The sequence below is a fragment of the Branchiostoma floridae genome, chromosome 13, assembly GCF_000003815.2.
Source record: "Branchiostoma floridae strain S238N-H82 chromosome 13, Bfl_VNyyK, whole genome shotgun sequence".
Taxonomy (NCBI): Eukaryota; Metazoa; Chordata; class Leptocardii; order Amphioxiformes; family Branchiostomatidae; genus Branchiostoma; species Branchiostoma floridae.
In genome coordinates, this window is record NC_049991.1 from 4377932 (window position 1) to 4394413 (window position 16482).

Below are 16482 nucleotides of genomic sequence, written 5' to 3' on the forward strand. Positions count from 1 at the left end.
CATAGTATCATTCAGTGAACATAAGCGTTAGCACCAAATACATGCAGTCACCCATCTGATGTTATCGATCATAAACCATCGAAAACCATACTTTAAAGGCAACCTAAGCAATATTACAGCGTCAAAGTGGAAATATTCTGAATAAGGCAATCTGCATGATATTGACATCTACTGCACTGTATTCTCATATTTACATCATTATTTCATACTTTGAGCTGTTAAAAACAGCCCAGAGACAAGTTGCACGAGGATATTCCTTATTATTGTACCCCCCCCCCCAAAAAAAATCTGGAATCTGGAATCCTTGTGCAACTCGTTCCCGCGCCATTTTTAACGGCTCAATTTATGAAATAATGATGTAAATGTGCTAAAATAGTGCATTAAATGTCAATATTATACAGACTGCCTTATTTAGAATATTTCCACTTTAAACAATGTAATATTGCTTAGGTTGCCTTTGAGTTCTTGATTCTTGCCACCGAATAATAAGATTAAACATTAATCATACCTTTCATGAGATCACAATAGACACCGACTGAACTTTGCACCACAGCCTGTAAAACAAACACTATTTTACTAGCAGATGGTAGTTAATTATTGGAATACTAAATATTTTTTGCAATTAAAAAATCAACGTTTATTTTAATGCCGTTAGTGTCGTTAGCACTTTCTGCACAATTCTGCTTCATAATATTGTCTCAAGGTAACATTATGATATATCAAGAAAATGAGGGTTCGTCTTCCACTCCCACAGGCTTTTTTGTTTTTCTGGCCACCAAACAAGCCAAACAAACCTAGCCACGGACCAACTCAAGAGGTACAAGGACATGGACAAGGTACGTGAGCTCGCTCGCCATTTTGATTACGCATACGCGCTTAGCGGCATGAATTGTCACAGTGGTTAATATTTTAGAGGTAAAGTTCCAGGACTTGTAAAGGGTTCATGTTCTGGATCGTTATATCCGGCACACATATACATGTCCTGTGTGCCGCACCCGGATATATCCGGGATGGCGTATTCCCCCGAAGTATCAGCTTTGCGCGCGCGTAGCGCACAAACCCAGGAAGTTAGGGACTTCGGTTTTGTTCGGGGGGTTCTTTTTGGAGGTCAGCAGCCAACCCTGGCACTGATAGCATTTTATAGTGCTGAAACTCTGTCAGTTTAAGGGTTAAGAATTTCCAGACGTGTTTTGTTTCAGAAGCTGTCACCTTTGACATAAAGCCTGTAATTCATGTCGCTACGTATGCGCAATGGGAATAGTGAAAGAGTTTATTAATTTTCTCCATGGTTCTGTTTGTGCACCAATAAGTATGTGCATTTCTCAGAAAAACAAGTTTGTGCAGCGATGGGAATTGTGGGTGACATGTCAAAGGAGAATGCCATTGAGACATAAGCAAAAGCACGTCTGGAAAATGTCATTAGGGGTGCCTAGTAAGTAATCATACGATCTTAACGGAAAACATACGATCCACTACTAGGAAACATACGATCCTTACGGGAAACATACGATCCTTACGGGAAACATACGATGCTTACTAATCTTTTGGACCGACGCAAGGGTCACGTCACTCAAGCGGCAGATTCACGTGCACTATGGCGGCCTCGGGATTGCTCATTATTCGTTACGATATCTTTGCGTACGGGCTTATCACATCCTGCTAAACATGAAAACCCCAACGTACACGGTTGGCCTCTTAGGCGGCATATTATTGTACCGACTATATGGAAAACGAAGTTCTCCAGAGTCCTTCATATTGAATTTGCCGCTGATGCCACGTGGTCCAGCAAATTAGTAGGGATCGTATGTTTCTAGTAGTGGGTCGTATGTTTTCCGTAAGGATCGTATGTTTTCTAATAGTGGATCGTATGTTTTCGGTAAGGATCGTATGTTTCTTAGTAGTGGATCCTATGTTTTCTATAAGGATCGTATGTTTTCCGTAAGGATCGTATGGTTACTAAGACACCCCTGGTCATGCAGATCGAGACAATGATTGGCGGTTTACTAGTTGTGGGCCTTCACTTTTGACATATTACCCACAATTCCTGTCATTGAATATGCGGACTCGGAATTATGAACGTGCTTTTAGATATCAGTCTAAGATTCTTACATGACTTCTTAAAATCATAAACTAGGTAGCATGTTATCGAGGAATCTGTATTTTTGAGATAGAAACATAGGTCAACGTTACAAGAGCCATTGGTAATGTGGGAAGGGGTTGTTCAATTCATGATCTCTCTCTCTCTCTCTCTCTCTCTCTCTCTGTCAGTTAGTCTATACAGACTATAACACTTATCAACCTACTGTTTTCAGTATTGCATTTATTGTATTAAGTATATTCTATTGTATTAAGTATGCTTCAAACTGTAGTTGTGTTCAGACAGATAAAACTTTCGTGCTCCTAACGCCACAATTTACAATGCACAAACAAGACGTCTCATTTGGTGTTTTCTTTTACATACCGCTAGATATAGCTGGCTACAAGGGCTGTTATGTGGACGGCGGAAACCGTGTGTTCCCCCATTCCTATACGTTTTCGAATAGCATGACCACAGCCATATGCAAGGCCCATTGCAAAAGGAACGGGTACGCCTATGCAGGTATGTATCTATACATGTATGAGTTTGGTGCTTTGTGGGTGTTTGCTACTATAACTGATTAACATACATTCGCATAATTCCACAGGCGCCATTATACTGCCACCTCAAAATAAGTTAGTATAGAGGTGTTCCCAAGATTGCCTTCCACACCTAAATATCTGAATTGTATTACATTCAGGATATTTAACATTCAGCGTTCAAGACAATCTTGGGAAGACCTCTATACTACCGTTTTTTGAGGTGGTGGTATTATGGCACCTGGTGGAGTTATGATAGTCGATGTTACCTCCAGGAAGAACTGGTGGTTTACCTACGATTGAAGTGTTTTGGGCTGTGTATGTGTGTTCGTACCTATAAAACTCAAGACCATTCTGATAAGTTTGTATGTTATGGGTAGTTCGACAGCGTTTGGGGGCCCTTTGCAGTATTTTCTAGGTACAGAGCCATAACATGCCGACATCACCTCCTAAAATAGTGTGGTACAGCCCATAGACAGATAGTCAGCCAGGTGAGGTTAATACCCTAATTTTTGGACACTTGTAATAGGTTGCTTGTCATCTCCATGAAAAAATATATACTTAACGTTAGTTTTACAGGGCATTTTACAGGGCATCATCATCATCATTATCATCATCTTCATCCTATTGCTGATTAATCAGCCGTAGTGGTAGCACAACATGTTATGCTGTGTTAATAGGCATTCTAGTCCCCCGGCGGCGCCTATCTCCTCTCCGGGGTGTGGTGAATGATGTAAATCACCGTATGGCTGATACGAGGCAGAGGTTTACTTAGACACCGTCTGGGAGATTTGTAGTGAATCACCAACTCCCGACTGAAGAATTTGCTCCATCGCACGTGTGGGGGGTTCTTTAACGTGCATGGGTGTGGCTCTCCTCATACACGGGACCTCTATTAAACGTCGTATCCGTATATTACACAATACTCTTGAAGTACTGATCATGCAAATTACGGTCAAAGGGAATGTGAACGCACCATAATATTTTTGTGAATGATGCGTACGTCTTACTTGCGACAAATACGATCACATATACATAATCTACGTTACCTTGCATAGATTATGTATATGTGATCGCCATTTCATTTGTATGCACATATATACACATACAAGGTATTCTATTTTGGTAAAGACTCAATTGAAATAGATAACACTTAATACAGCATTATTTGCATAATCACTGATGCAAAATAAAACAAGAAAATTTGCACAAACTTTATTTCATGACTCTATGGGGTCCCTGAACTCTTGTTGCATTTGATGATGTCCCTTTGCAGGCACAGAGGCCGCAAAGGAGTGTTACTGTGGGACGGCGGCGGAGTTCGGCAACCTGCCCGGGTCCCGGCCTCCCTCCGAATGCAACATAAGGTGCGGAGGCAACAGGAATGAGATCTGTGGAGGACCATGGCGGTTATCAATTTACTGGATTGAAGGTAAGACCGCATCAGCATGTTAACGGTGACAGAAATTGTACATGAGTAGTAAGCTCTTTCACAGAGTTCACCACGCTTGTGTGATCAAGAGGAATCCTGGGTACTACGTCGAAGGTGGAGGCCCATCAGAAGACAACAGTCTCGTCTCAACCATTGTTAAGATTTGCGCGACAATGTCCGTAAAGCTATGACACCTGGTGGAATGTTAACGTGTGGGGCCTTCACCTTTGACATATTACCCATGAACCATTTAATCTTCTTTTCTTTTAAACGCTACTCACCTACGAACATGTACAGCCTTGTCTCAACTAATGTTTTGACTTGCATAACACAATTTATGCCCGGAGCGTAATGGTGCCTAAAAATGGTTTTGGACCTTCGATCCTCTTTGACAGAACTGCTGTCGCTGCACATGCCTAGTGAAGTCTGCGAAAGAGCTTATACTAGCAATAGCATTTAATACAAGGAAGGGTGTGGTCTCAATTTGTTGATGTTGCTTACCTTACTAGGTGGGGGCGGGGGAGGCACTACGACAAATACACACTACAGAGTGTACAACGAAGCAAAAACGTACTTCGATGCCAAGAGGCGGTGCCAGCAGAATGGTGGACATCTTGCTGATTTGAAAACACCTGCCATCGCTGCCGTTGTTGCAAGACTGGTGGACAGTAGGAACGGCTATTGGATCGGCCTGAATGATATCAACGTATGTGGTCATGCGATGAATCTCTTTAGGATATAGTTCGGGTTAGGGGTAAGGGCTAGGGGTAATGGGTTAGGGTATAGAGTTAGTTTTAGGGGTTAGGGTTAGGGGTTAGGGGTAGGGATTAGGGTTAGGGTTAGGGTTAGAGGTTATGGGTAGGGATTGGGGTTAGGGTGAGGGGTTTGAGTTAGGGTTAGGGACTAGGGTCAGGGTCAGGGTTAGGGTTAGGGTTAGGGTCAGGGTCAGGGTCAGGGTTAGGGTTAGGGTTAGGGTTAGGGTTAGGGTTAGGGTTAAGGTTAGGGTTAGGGTTAGGGTTAGGGAAAAGGGTTAGTGGTTAGGGTTAGGATTAGGGTTAGGGTTAGGGTTAGGGTTAGGGTTAAGGTTAGGGTTAGGGTTAGGGAAAAGGGTTAGTGGTTAGGGTTAGGATTAGGGTTAGCTCTCGTTTTTTGGCACTTGTTTTGAGTGCTGAAGATTGGTTCTAAACTGGATTTCCAGTGCTGAATCTTACACTTGGTATAACTTCAAACTTCACCATTTTTCACTTAAAAAAAGTAGTCAGTCTTACATTACCATTTATAAGTAAGGCAAAATAATGACAATTTCTAAGATATGCACGAATGAACTATATTGCTAAACAGGTACGAGGTACAAGGCAACCAATGACATCTACTAGTTATATAGACAATAGCACTACGAGGCTTCATACAGAATATCTATAACAACACAGTCATGTATATGATGAAACATAATTTCTGTTCTTATACAGCATGAGGGTGACTGGCGCTGGTCTGACGGTGTATCACTGAGCAGTTGTAGCTACCAGAACTGGTACCCTGGGGAACCCAACAACAGTGGTAATAACGAAGACTGTGTCCACCTGTTGGCCAACGAAGGTATGAGGTGGAACGATAACAGCTGCAATGCGAGGAACTACTTCATCTGTGAAACAGGCAAGTCCTTTCACAACTATGGTGAGAAGACCAAGACCTTAAACTGCAGCTGTTGTTAAGTGTAATAAGTTATTAAACTGACTTGAGCGTCCACTAGAAATTTCTGTAAAGTAGAATATGTTTTTTTATACATTGCAACCTGGACCTTGCCGTCCTTTTGATAGAATCCGGCGTCAATTTGTTACCGGGTCCCGGAATGATTTTAAGTCCGACTTAAATGAGCCCGGGCCCGGCCGTTCTCGAATGTGTCCCGGGAGCCACGGGTATCCCATGAGGTCACATTGGCTACCCTTTTCCAATTCTAGTCGAATCCTGGCGAAATGAAACTTTACGAGCTTAGATTCGTCATAATTTGTAATCTGCTGGCTCAGATTTTTATGGACTAGAAGACAAGTCAGGCAACTGTCAACCACAGGACTTGAACTGTTCACGGCTAATTAACGGCCATGATAGGGAGACCAGGGTCAGTTGTATGTCTGTCAAGGGCTTCAGGGCCAGGCTAGTGTTATAGCAGCGATATGGTCCCACACGTGACCTAGTCTGTATCCCCCCCGTCCCATTTCATGACTGGAGTACATTCCTTAGTGAGTAAAACGGCGTATTATGCTGAAGCAACGAAGTTATTTCTTTTACAAACTACGTCCTCATATGTATTTCTAATTCTAATTTTATGTGATTTTCAGGAGGCGGACAAGTACAGTGCAACGGAATCCCTCCGGGTAGGCTAATCACCGTTCACCGTTCATGAAATAAAGAATTTCTGAATGAGACTTGGAAATTTGTCTGAATTTCATTAAACTAATCCAAACATTATCCTTTAATCATAACTAGAGTAATACGACTCCATACCTTTGCCAAATAGTTTTATGGTACTGCAGTTTTCTGTTTATGTATATGTTTTGTCTGTTGTCAATATAACTCAAGAAGCTGTGAATGAATACTCCTTATTTTTAGTAGAGGGCGGAAAAAGGAAGGCCAAGTTCCATTATGGGCCTTCTATTGACTAATGTTACTGTGGCGGAGCTTCAAAATTACAAGTTTGAGGTTAAATGTTCTAAAAATGTCAGGTACATGGTTTTTAATTGGTAGATACTAGTAGCTCTCTGGACAAGGAGTAAGTGTTGTATGTCTGAGCCCCAAGCAGCTTTTTTTTTAAAGTGTAGTGGGTCTTTTTGTTACTTTTGAGGAGACTAACTCAAGTCATAATCGACGAATATTTATAGCTTTTGGTAGATAGGTACCTTAGACGATGATAAACATAACTAGAAAGGCCGGCATTTGCTTAAGTGTAAATACAGCATATTTCAGCCATCTCTCTCCCATGCAACGATAGACTGTTCCAAAATCACCCACGTGCGAAAACGGAACACCTCCACCAAAAATGAACAAAATAGACTCCTCCAGTGTACCCCATGTAAAAATCTTAAAATAGAACAGTCCAAAACACTTCCGCTAGAAATTAAATTTCAAATCATTGCCGTCCAAAACTGCATCTAAAAAATTCCCCTCTGTGCAAAATGGACTCTTCCTGTGAAAACTCTATGTTAAGTGGAGCAGTACAAAAATACTTCTATTGAAATAGGGCATTGAAATAATCACCAAAGTCCAAAAATGAATTTTGAATAAATGCCCCATGGCCACTTCAAGCAATAATTGACTCTTCTTGCTAACCCCATGAAAATTGGAAAATAAACCAGACTGAAAACATGGCATTTTGCATAACCAGCCCAGATTCCCCTTTGTAAAAAGTTAAACTTTCCTTTCTATATCTTTCAGGCTTCTTCTGTTCCTGCTTTTGACAAAATAACATTTTGGTCTGACTTGCATACTTATATAGTTATGGGCATTCGTACAGAAAGCCATCTTATGATTATTTATCTTTCACAGAACCTATCAACCACGTATGCCTGGGTCAGCTGTCGTGTCAGACACCATCACGTATGATATTTCTCTTTTTTTTCCTTTGCATCTATTTCGTGTCTTCATCGATCTGAATGATCCCGATATTGTTGTTTAGTCAAGCTTCGAATTGTAAGTCAATAGATAATAATAGATGGTACTTAGTGTACATTGATCTATCTCTCACTCACTCTCTTTATCTCTCGCTTAGTGTCATAACTGTGAATCTCTGATATTATCCTCCAATCTTTTCATCAACCTACCCCATTTCTTATGGATGATTTTCTGCAATATAGTTTTCGCTAAACCCAATGACAATAACACGTGATAGTCCAGCTTCAGTTTTCTTTTTCCTTTATTTTAGTTTGGGTAGGATGTCTTTGTAAGGACCGACATTTTCTTATTCCTATGTGCAACATGTGAGATGCTCCCTTGAATCTTCCTGAAGCAGCATTGTATCTCTGTATTCTTTTCCCAATTTTGCTGTCCAGAACTCGCAGCCATACAAGAATCCTAAGGTGACCGGAAGGAAACATGGTTTTGAAGTTGAAATCTTGGAGTACATGTAGTCCAATGTCATAATCATCAACTTATAACAACTCTTTCCTCTTTATAAAATATTATCCTTGTTACTTGTAGCGGGTACGTGCGTGGCATGGGGTGATCCTCACTACATCACGTTCGACAACCGCCGTCACGACTTCCAAGGAACGTGCAAATACGTCCTGGTGCGTCACGCCGACTTCACGGTGGCAGTCCGTAACGTCCACCGTCCCGGTCATAGCCAGCAAGTAGCCTTCTGCGACCGTGTGGAGGTGACAGTGTACGGGTACAAAATCCAGATTCGCAGCGGGAGCGGGAGAGACGTCCTGGTAAGTTCAAGGTACCGTTTAGTACCCCCAAAAAGGCCACGTGGCGTAACGGCAACGTGATTGGTCCAGAACCATAGATGTCTAGGGTTCGAATTCGGATCCTGATATGTCAACGATCTAGTGTCCTATGTAAAGGGACTTAACACGACTTCCCTCACTTCACGTACACAGTAGGTACCTTAACAGAGGGTCTTAACTATGTAAAAATGGACGGGACTTTCCTTGTTTGGTGGATTGCTGCGGGTGCTTACCTGTACTAGTTGTCTTCGCCAGGTGGTTGCTTGCGCCAGGTGGTTCTCTGTGCCAGGTAAAAATCTTAAAATGGAACAGTCCAAAACACTTCCGCTAGAAATTAAATTTCAAATCATTGCCGTCCAAAACTGCATCTAAAAATTTTGCCTGTGCCAGGTGTTTGCCTGCGTCAGGTGGTTGCCTTCGTCAGGTGGTTGCCTTCACCAAGCACTAGTTGCCTGTTTCATGTGTTGGCCTGTCGCAGGTGGTTGCCCGTACTTAGTCTGCACCTAGTCTAGTCAAGTGTCTTACTGAATTTCTCCATACCTTTCCCTAGGTGAATGGATACCGCCGAAGCCTTCCTGTCTGCTTGAACCGCAAGGTCTACATCTCCATCAGCGGTTTGAATGTGCTGATCGAGACTGACCACTGCTTCTCACTCATGTATGACGGGAATCACCGTGTGGAGATCAAAGTTCCCGCCTCCTACAAAGGAAAGGTAGGTTACAGGCAGTAGTTGGGACTACATGTAGCTCCTACTACAAAATCATCCCTTGACTAGCCTCCACCAGGCCTTCCTAGTTACTCGGGTACGGGAATCGTAGAATTCGGACAAAAAACTGGATAGGGAAATTGGATAGGGAAGCCAAGCTTATGTTCATGTTCGCCTCCGGGCGGCCAACCAACACCTCTTGTAGCAATACTAGTACTCCTTGCAAATTATTCTCTCTATAACAGCAAGTGTAGTCACTTGTGTAGTGTAGTCTAAAAGAGACTTGATCGTCGTTATGAAAGTAATTACATTCTCAGACTCGGTACCAATCAAATGCAAGAATTCCAGATAAATTACTCAATTGTAAATCGCAATGTTGTCAATAAAATTGCGACCTGTATAATCATTAGATTCATCAGGTAAAAAAAGATTTGCAGCAATTGCGGCGTTTTGTACCTTTTTGTAATTTTTTTCGAACGTTTGGGCTGGCACTTTCAATTGCGAATGCCTGGCAAAATTTCGCTTTATAGGTTGGTTACGAGGAAAAGATTGTTTTGTCTTCCACAGATTTTGTACGTTGTACGGAATCAGATTGCTAGGGCCTGTTTCCAGCTAAATGCCATCTACTATACTACTATGGTTTTACGTTTCAGCTTAGCGGAATGTGCGGAAACTACAACGGCCAGCCGAATGACGACAACCTGATGCCGGGAGGACAGGTCGCCTCCACCTCCCTTCTGTACGGCAACAGTTGGATCGCTCTTGATGACAACACGTATGACTCAAATTTATCTTGTTTTTTTTTAGATGGTATCAAGCAGTATTTAGATCAAAATTAAGCTAAAGGAATCTGCAAGTTTCCAAACATTTGCCCGACCGAAGTGCTCGTTAAGGATTGATGAGGCAGCGATCGCATATCACGTGATTAGAGTTACATCATGTTCATGGAAGCCTATTGCGGCCCCCGTCTAAATGATGGCGTCCAACACACACAACTACAGTATCATTGTTCCTACATTGAGAAACGTTGCAATGATGAAACATAGGTATCCTAGCGACATCGAAACGGAAGCAAAGTAATTATTAGTACACAGAGGTGTTATAGAATAATTCTCTTTTGTCCTATGAAATTCAGTAATTCCTGCTGGACTTTTAAAAGGGTTTCAGATGTAAGAACACAACCTTTTGTGTGCAATCTTTCTATTCCAGCTGCCCGGACACAAGACCGCAGGACAATTTTGACTCCAACGATATCAGCCCGAGTGATTGGCAGTGGTACTCGCATCCGAGCAAGTGTGGACTCCTCAGAGCTACAAACGGACCGTTTCGCGTATGTTAACTGCTAAAAGAATGTACTTCTATTCAATCCTACATTCCATGTATACCAGCTCCTTATGTAGAGGTGCACTATTGGTGGATGGCATTCACACCAGGAAAGCATGTCTAAAAGTATGTATGACTATGACTGCATGTATGTGTTGTTTTTTTACTTAATTGACTGGCTATGTATGTATTTGCGTCTCCATTTGTGTCTCCATTCTGTAACATGTAGGAGATCTTTTCAAACGTAAACAGGTATAGTGCCTTCCATAGTTTTCTGCTTTCGTAATTTTCTTGTCTTAACAACGGTTTCACAACCCTTGTTTTGGTGACCGTCTGTCAACTCCGACTGGTTCATATTGTACTGCAGTTATAGGTATCGCTGCTTACAGATGCGGACCCCAAACGTAGGTAAAGTACATTTTACATAGTATACATAGTAAAGTGATTATATGCGATGTCCTCCCAGATAGGACAGCATCTATAAGCAGGGACACCTATAGTTGCATTGAGATGTGAACCAGTTAGACTTGCCCTGAGGAAAGTGACAGACGGTCATCGAAACATTGAAGCAGATACAAAATGGTTGTGAAAAATGTCCTTGTTCTTCGATTTCTTGTCCGACAGACTTGTCACTCCATTGTGAATCCATCGGAGTTCGTGAAGACGTGCGTGTTCGACATGGCGGCGTACCGGGGCGACCAGCTGGTGCTGTGTCAGAACTTACAGGCGTACGCTGACGCATGCGTGTCAGCGGGAGGGAAACCACAGCAGTGGAGGAGAAGGGGATTCTGTGGTACGTACCCTAGTAGTGACTAGCCTATAGAAAATAAATTGGATACATAGATGGCTATTGCATATTTTATGTCTATATCTTTTTACTTGGGTCTATTTTGTTTTAACATAATATAGTACTACTACACTCAGGCTGCTTGATATTTTACTCTTTGATACGTTGAAACTAAATGGATATCATGTGACAAGTAAAGATGCTTCACCTTCACGCTCACAGGTTTGTCCCGCCGAAATCACGGAACTTCACGCCTGAATGTTCTCTCGCGAGAGCAGATTCAAAATGGCCGCGGAGCTTTGAAAATGGTCTATTAACCCATTCCCCTTTTTTCCACAGAGGTGCCGTGTCCACCTCACAGCCACTACTCCCAGTGTGCCACTCCCTGCCCCCGAACATGCGCAGACTCCGGCCCGAGGCCCTGTACGAGAAACTGCGTGGAGTCGTGTGTCTGTGATAACGGTTATGTGCTCAGTGGTGCCCACTGCGTGCCTTTAAGCAGCTGTGGGTGCTCTAAGGACGGGAGCCTTTATGAGGTTTGTCAAATTTTAGATACTATAGATGATTGCAAATATCAAGCAACTGTCTTACTCCTATACTTTTATCATTACTATGCTTTATAGGCAGTTGCTGGGTATCTTTTGGTAAACTAATATTGGTTCACGTTATCATACTATAGTTAAAGGTCAATGACCTAGCCGACATGTTAACGATGACGTAAAACTAGGCCTTTAATCTATAACCACTGAATAAAGCACCGAGTGAGCGAGGCTGAAGCTTTCATAAATGTAGACAAAATGTTATGTTAAGAAATCTAATTAACCACATGATTACTGATATGTTAACCTAACCTAGCAACGTCTACTGACTGATGATGACAGTTATTTTGAACAAAACAAAGGATGGTGTTTTCGTTTTCGTCTATTTTCATACCAGAAAAACGAAGTCTGGATATCAGGAAACGAGATATGTACATGTCTGCCAACCAGACGTATACAATGTGAACCTCAAACTGGTACGTTTATCATTCGAACATATTTTACAAATATTCAAACATCGCCATATTCCAAACCAGGGCCCGGTCGGACTGTTGGTGGAAACATGAAATAGAAATGTCTAAGTGAAAATTAAAAAAAAAACACAAATAATGCCTGACCACGACACTAAACGTCATCTTTTAATGTCTTTTATATCCTACATTTCGTTCCCTAATGCTACCCGGCCAGGCCCCGCTTTGGAAATTGACATAGTTCTTACCAGTATGATAAAACATATGTTATTAACTGATTTGTGCTGATTCCAACGGTATTTATATTTCGGCTATTAGCATGTTAAGTAACGACAGTAACGATCAGATGGATATCTATTTTTGTAATTTCCTATTTCTGTTCTAATATAATTAGGTGGTGAAGTCCCGGTGGAAATCTGTGGTGAGTACAGAATCGCAATATCTTGATATAGTAACTCGACTATACGCTCAATATACTGCATACATAGACTTACTCTAACTGACGCTTTCTATCGATCTCTGTGTTGGTCTGTGTAATCAACGCCTTGATGAATAACGTGTTACTAGTATGGCAATGTTGTTTCCAACATATGGATGACTTCGGCACGTGCATCAATATTTGTCATTTTCTTTCTCTAAAAAGTTTTCGGCCATACTGTTTATACAAACCAGCTGCGAAATGAGCGAATGTATGTCGTGATTATGAATCGGAAATGAATAGTAATTTTGTAGAATGCCAAAGTCAAGGAAGATGTGAAAGTACGAATATGAAGACTCTGTTGTTCGGTACCCTCTGCGTTTTATTTTGATCAGTCATTTGTTGGACTTACCTGACTACTTAAGCTAAGGGCACAACCCGACGTGCAATTTGTCCGTACGTTTTTAGGAGGCCACGTCAGCCCCGTATTTCTGAAAACGTTCAGGCTGTACAGGGCAGGCAGGTCGCCCGTACTGGCACGTAGGGGGGGGGGGGGGGGAGCGAATCTGTAGTCCGATGGCACACAAAGTTTTGCCTGCACGTGCACTGCGTGTCTGCGTGCTCCAAAATTTGTCTGATTCCCTACGACTTTGCACGGAGGCGGTACTTACCACTTACGGATCCCCAAGATTGCCCACGTTTTGGCACGTACTCGTAGACAGCACGTACGGCGAGTTGTGCCCTTAGCTTAAGCCTAATCATGTAGGTAGCTTTTTTTTCAAATTGTTGTTGTCGCACTTCTTACCACAGGAACGGGCTGGAACACGGTAGTAGGGTCTTTGTCGTTCGTGTCCATCGGATTCTGCGGCGTTTGGGGCGTGGACTCCGCCGGAGTGGTCTACTACCGAGTGGGCACGTACGGTAACGAGGGAGCTGCAGGGACGGGGTGGCTGACAGTAACCGGTGTCAGGCTTGTACAGATCAGTTCCGGCCAGGGCATCGTGTGGGGAGTCACAGCAAGATACAGGGTCTATGTGCGAATCGGTACGTACTACGTACAATTGTTCACGTTACTTGATATGCTACGGTTACAATTGAGACGGTGCCCGTCGGGGTAGTAGCCCCGGCCCGGCTCTAAAGCAGGCGGTCTGTCGGATACAGCAGGGGTCCGTATGCACGATTAGGTCACACCATCTATTTGATGCTGGGCTGAGTTTAATTGCAAGTTAATAAATGTGGGATCCGACCATGGCATAATATAATCTGGCATCCAAAGGGTGTTCCACGTCCACGCGGCCACGTAGGGTTCACGCCCGAAAGAGCAACAAAAAAGCACGTTAGGTACCCGGTAAGGACCTTTTTCAGTCGTGACCGCAGAATGTCACTTGACTGACAAATTGCACAAGCTTCATGAATTTGTGACAATTTTCCCTTGCGTCAAGTACGGCACAGAGGCCTCGCAGAGGCGGCATCAGCAAACTTCTTCGTGGGGGTAGAGGAACTATTGATCCTCTGAAGCATCATTTCCTGCATTTAAGAGGCACATTATGCTTGTTAACTAAGCGCAGTTTGACATTTCAGAAATTGTTATGAGTGAAAAACCGAAAGCGCGAACCACCGCAAGGAATTTCCGGAGAAATGTTAAAACTGGACCCTCTGAAACTCCATTTACTGTACTTTCATGCACACATTTTGCCGGTAGACTTGCTCGATTTAATAGAATCTCCATCAGTAAAAAAATACACATGGATTTCAGTTTGATGATGAAGTCGCTAAAATGTTATAAACATTGTTGATACCAGGCATCACGGCCCAGCGTCCACAGGGCACGGGTTGGACACAGATCGGCGGAGGTCTGATGTCAATCTGCGTGTCAGGATACTACGTCTGGGGAGCTACAACCACCGGTACAGTCTACTATAGGACTGGGGTAACTGCAGCAAGGCAATCGGGTGCGTATGTTATAACTTTTGATATTACATAGAACATCTGAACACCTTACCTTAACACCTAAGGTCATCCCGTGCTTAAGGCACGTCGGATCGTGCTTTGCATCTATGTCAATGGTGGACCTCCCTCTTTTCTCTGTGTCATCCGCTTTAAAGTCTCTCTCTTACAATTGATTTCCATGTCAATCTTGGCCTTCCTTGCCTCTTCTCCTTACACCAAGTGGCTTCCTGTCAAGAGTCTTCTCCACCGTTTTCTTCTCTCCCATTCTCAAAGGGCACGTCTTAGCCATCTTAGCCCCCTCGCTGTTACTTTTCTGTGAATTGGTCTACTGTGAAATCTTTTCTTTTCGGCGAACCTCATATGCATGAACAGATTATTGTCGGAACAAGGGGTTGGTCATGAATTATTAGACTTTATCGCCGTAGCTTGCACGGGTTCTTTTGTGTATGAATCTGTATGCGTAGATTTTCATTAACTTGATTGTCACAAATGGTCTGAATGCTTCAATAAGAGTTTGTTTGGTTACGCTGGTCTTTCCCTTGAAGGACCCTTTATTACTAATGCAGTGTGTAACAGTAACGTTTTGATCACGTTATACCGTTTATCATTGTACATTTAGGTACGGGGTGGGCGCTGGTGAGAGGACCGCCTATACGTGGTCTATCGTACGTATCAATCGGACACTGCGGCGTGTGGGCAGTGACCACTACCGGTGCGATCTGGTACCGCATCGGCACGTACGGAGGCACAGGTTCGGTTGGAACACAGTGGGTCCAAGTCACGGGCTGCTCCCTGGTCAGCATCAGCGTGGGGTACAACGTGGTGTGGGGAGTTAGCGCCATCGGACAAGTCTTCATCAGAATCGGTAAGAAACAAGACCAAATTAACACTCTCATACCATTTCGCGTCAAAACCACCATCCCACCACAAAACAAATTAATCAATAGTCGCCGTTGCTGTCGTTCCTTTACATCCGACAAGACTGCAGCAGCACGCTCATAACAATTAACGTCAAAAATACAGGTTTTGCTATCGCAAACCTGTAGCTATCGAAAACCTGTAAAATGGCTACACTCTTTCTCATCATACACAACTCCTTTGGGAGACAAAATCTCAGTGTCCAAGGCCTGGAAGTAATCCAATACCGGCTTTGCAATCATCATAAACCTGTAAATATTGATCTTTCTGAACAAGTGCGATTGATACATAGCTTTTTGATGTTATGATGTCAGCCATCTTGGATTCCATACACATCGAAAGAATCTGCGCTAAGCATCATGGGATTGCTGCGCATTCTCCTCTATTTCGCCCATGTTGGAAATCTAAAACGTTTTTGCAGGAATAACGGCCCAAAGGCCCCAGGGGACAGCCTGGAGACTGGTTGGTGGAAGCCTGGCTCAAATCTACGTGAGCGCGACTTCTAACCGCGTGTGGGGCTGCGATGGGGGCCACCACATCTACATCCGCGTGGGTATCACGGGAGGACAAAGTATGTTGATCCTTTTAGCAACACATCTTTGAAACTTCGTGAACAGATGCATGAAATAGTTTCGGTGCATGTACCCCAGGTGTACAACAAAAATGGTATATCTTATCATTAATTATGTTGGGATGTTATGTTTTGCAGCAACGGGACCACCTGTGAACCCGCTGTGTCTGGGTAACCTGAAATGTCCAAGCAGACGTAAGTTTCTTTCATTTGAATCTATCATTTCTTACTATGTATACACGTTTTTTTTAATGGATGTACTGTTTTCAACGGTAACTTAGAAAGAAAAGGCGGCAGGTTTGTATTTCGT

At 42.9% G+C, this 16482-nt stretch overlaps 2 protein-coding genes and 1 long non-coding RNA gene across 3 annotated transcripts in view; all 3 read left to right on the plus strand.

The window, feature by feature from the left end:
• LOC118429366 (collectin-10-like) overlaps positions 1-5760 on the plus strand; it is a 13899-nt gene extending 8139 nt beyond the window's left edge. Inside the window, exons 4-8 of the mRNA XM_035839846.1 lie at positions 755-836; positions 2468-2599; positions 3893-4048; positions 4558-4754; positions 5518-5760. Coding sequence (XP_035695739.1) covers positions 755-836; positions 2468-2599; positions 3893-4048; positions 4558-4754; positions 5518-5760 — 810 coding nt within the window. The remainder of the gene's footprint in view (positions 1-754; positions 837-2467; positions 2600-3892; positions 4049-4557; positions 4755-5517) is intronic.
• Positions 5761-6400: 640 nt separating this feature from the next.
• Positions 6401-8457, plus strand: LOC118429604. The gene is made up of 3 exons (XR_004832754.1): positions 6401-6420; positions 7589-7639; positions 8240-8457. It is a non-coding gene; the product is annotated as an uncharacterized LOC118429604 (long non-coding RNA).
• Positions 8458-8549: 92 nt separating this feature from the next.
• LOC118429367 overlaps positions 8550-16482 on the plus strand; it is a 30120-nt gene continuing 22187 nt past the window's right edge. Inside the window, exons 1-13 of the mRNA XM_035839847.1 lie at positions 8550-8558; positions 9041-9202; positions 9850-9971; positions 10406-10526; positions 11144-11312; positions 11646-11842; positions 12243-12321; positions 12710-12736; positions 13544-13777; positions 14536-14685; positions 15303-15548; positions 16023-16172; positions 16311-16367. Coding sequence (XP_035695740.1) covers positions 8550-8558; positions 9041-9202; positions 9850-9971; positions 10406-10526; positions 11144-11312; positions 11646-11842; positions 12243-12321; positions 12710-12736; positions 13544-13777; positions 14536-14685; positions 15303-15548; positions 16023-16172; positions 16311-16367 — 1723 coding nt within the window. The remainder of the gene's footprint in view (positions 8559-9040; positions 9203-9849; positions 9972-10405; positions 10527-11143; positions 11313-11645; positions 11843-12242; positions 12322-12709; positions 12737-13543; positions 13778-14535; positions 14686-15302; positions 15549-16022; positions 16173-16310; positions 16368-16482) is intronic.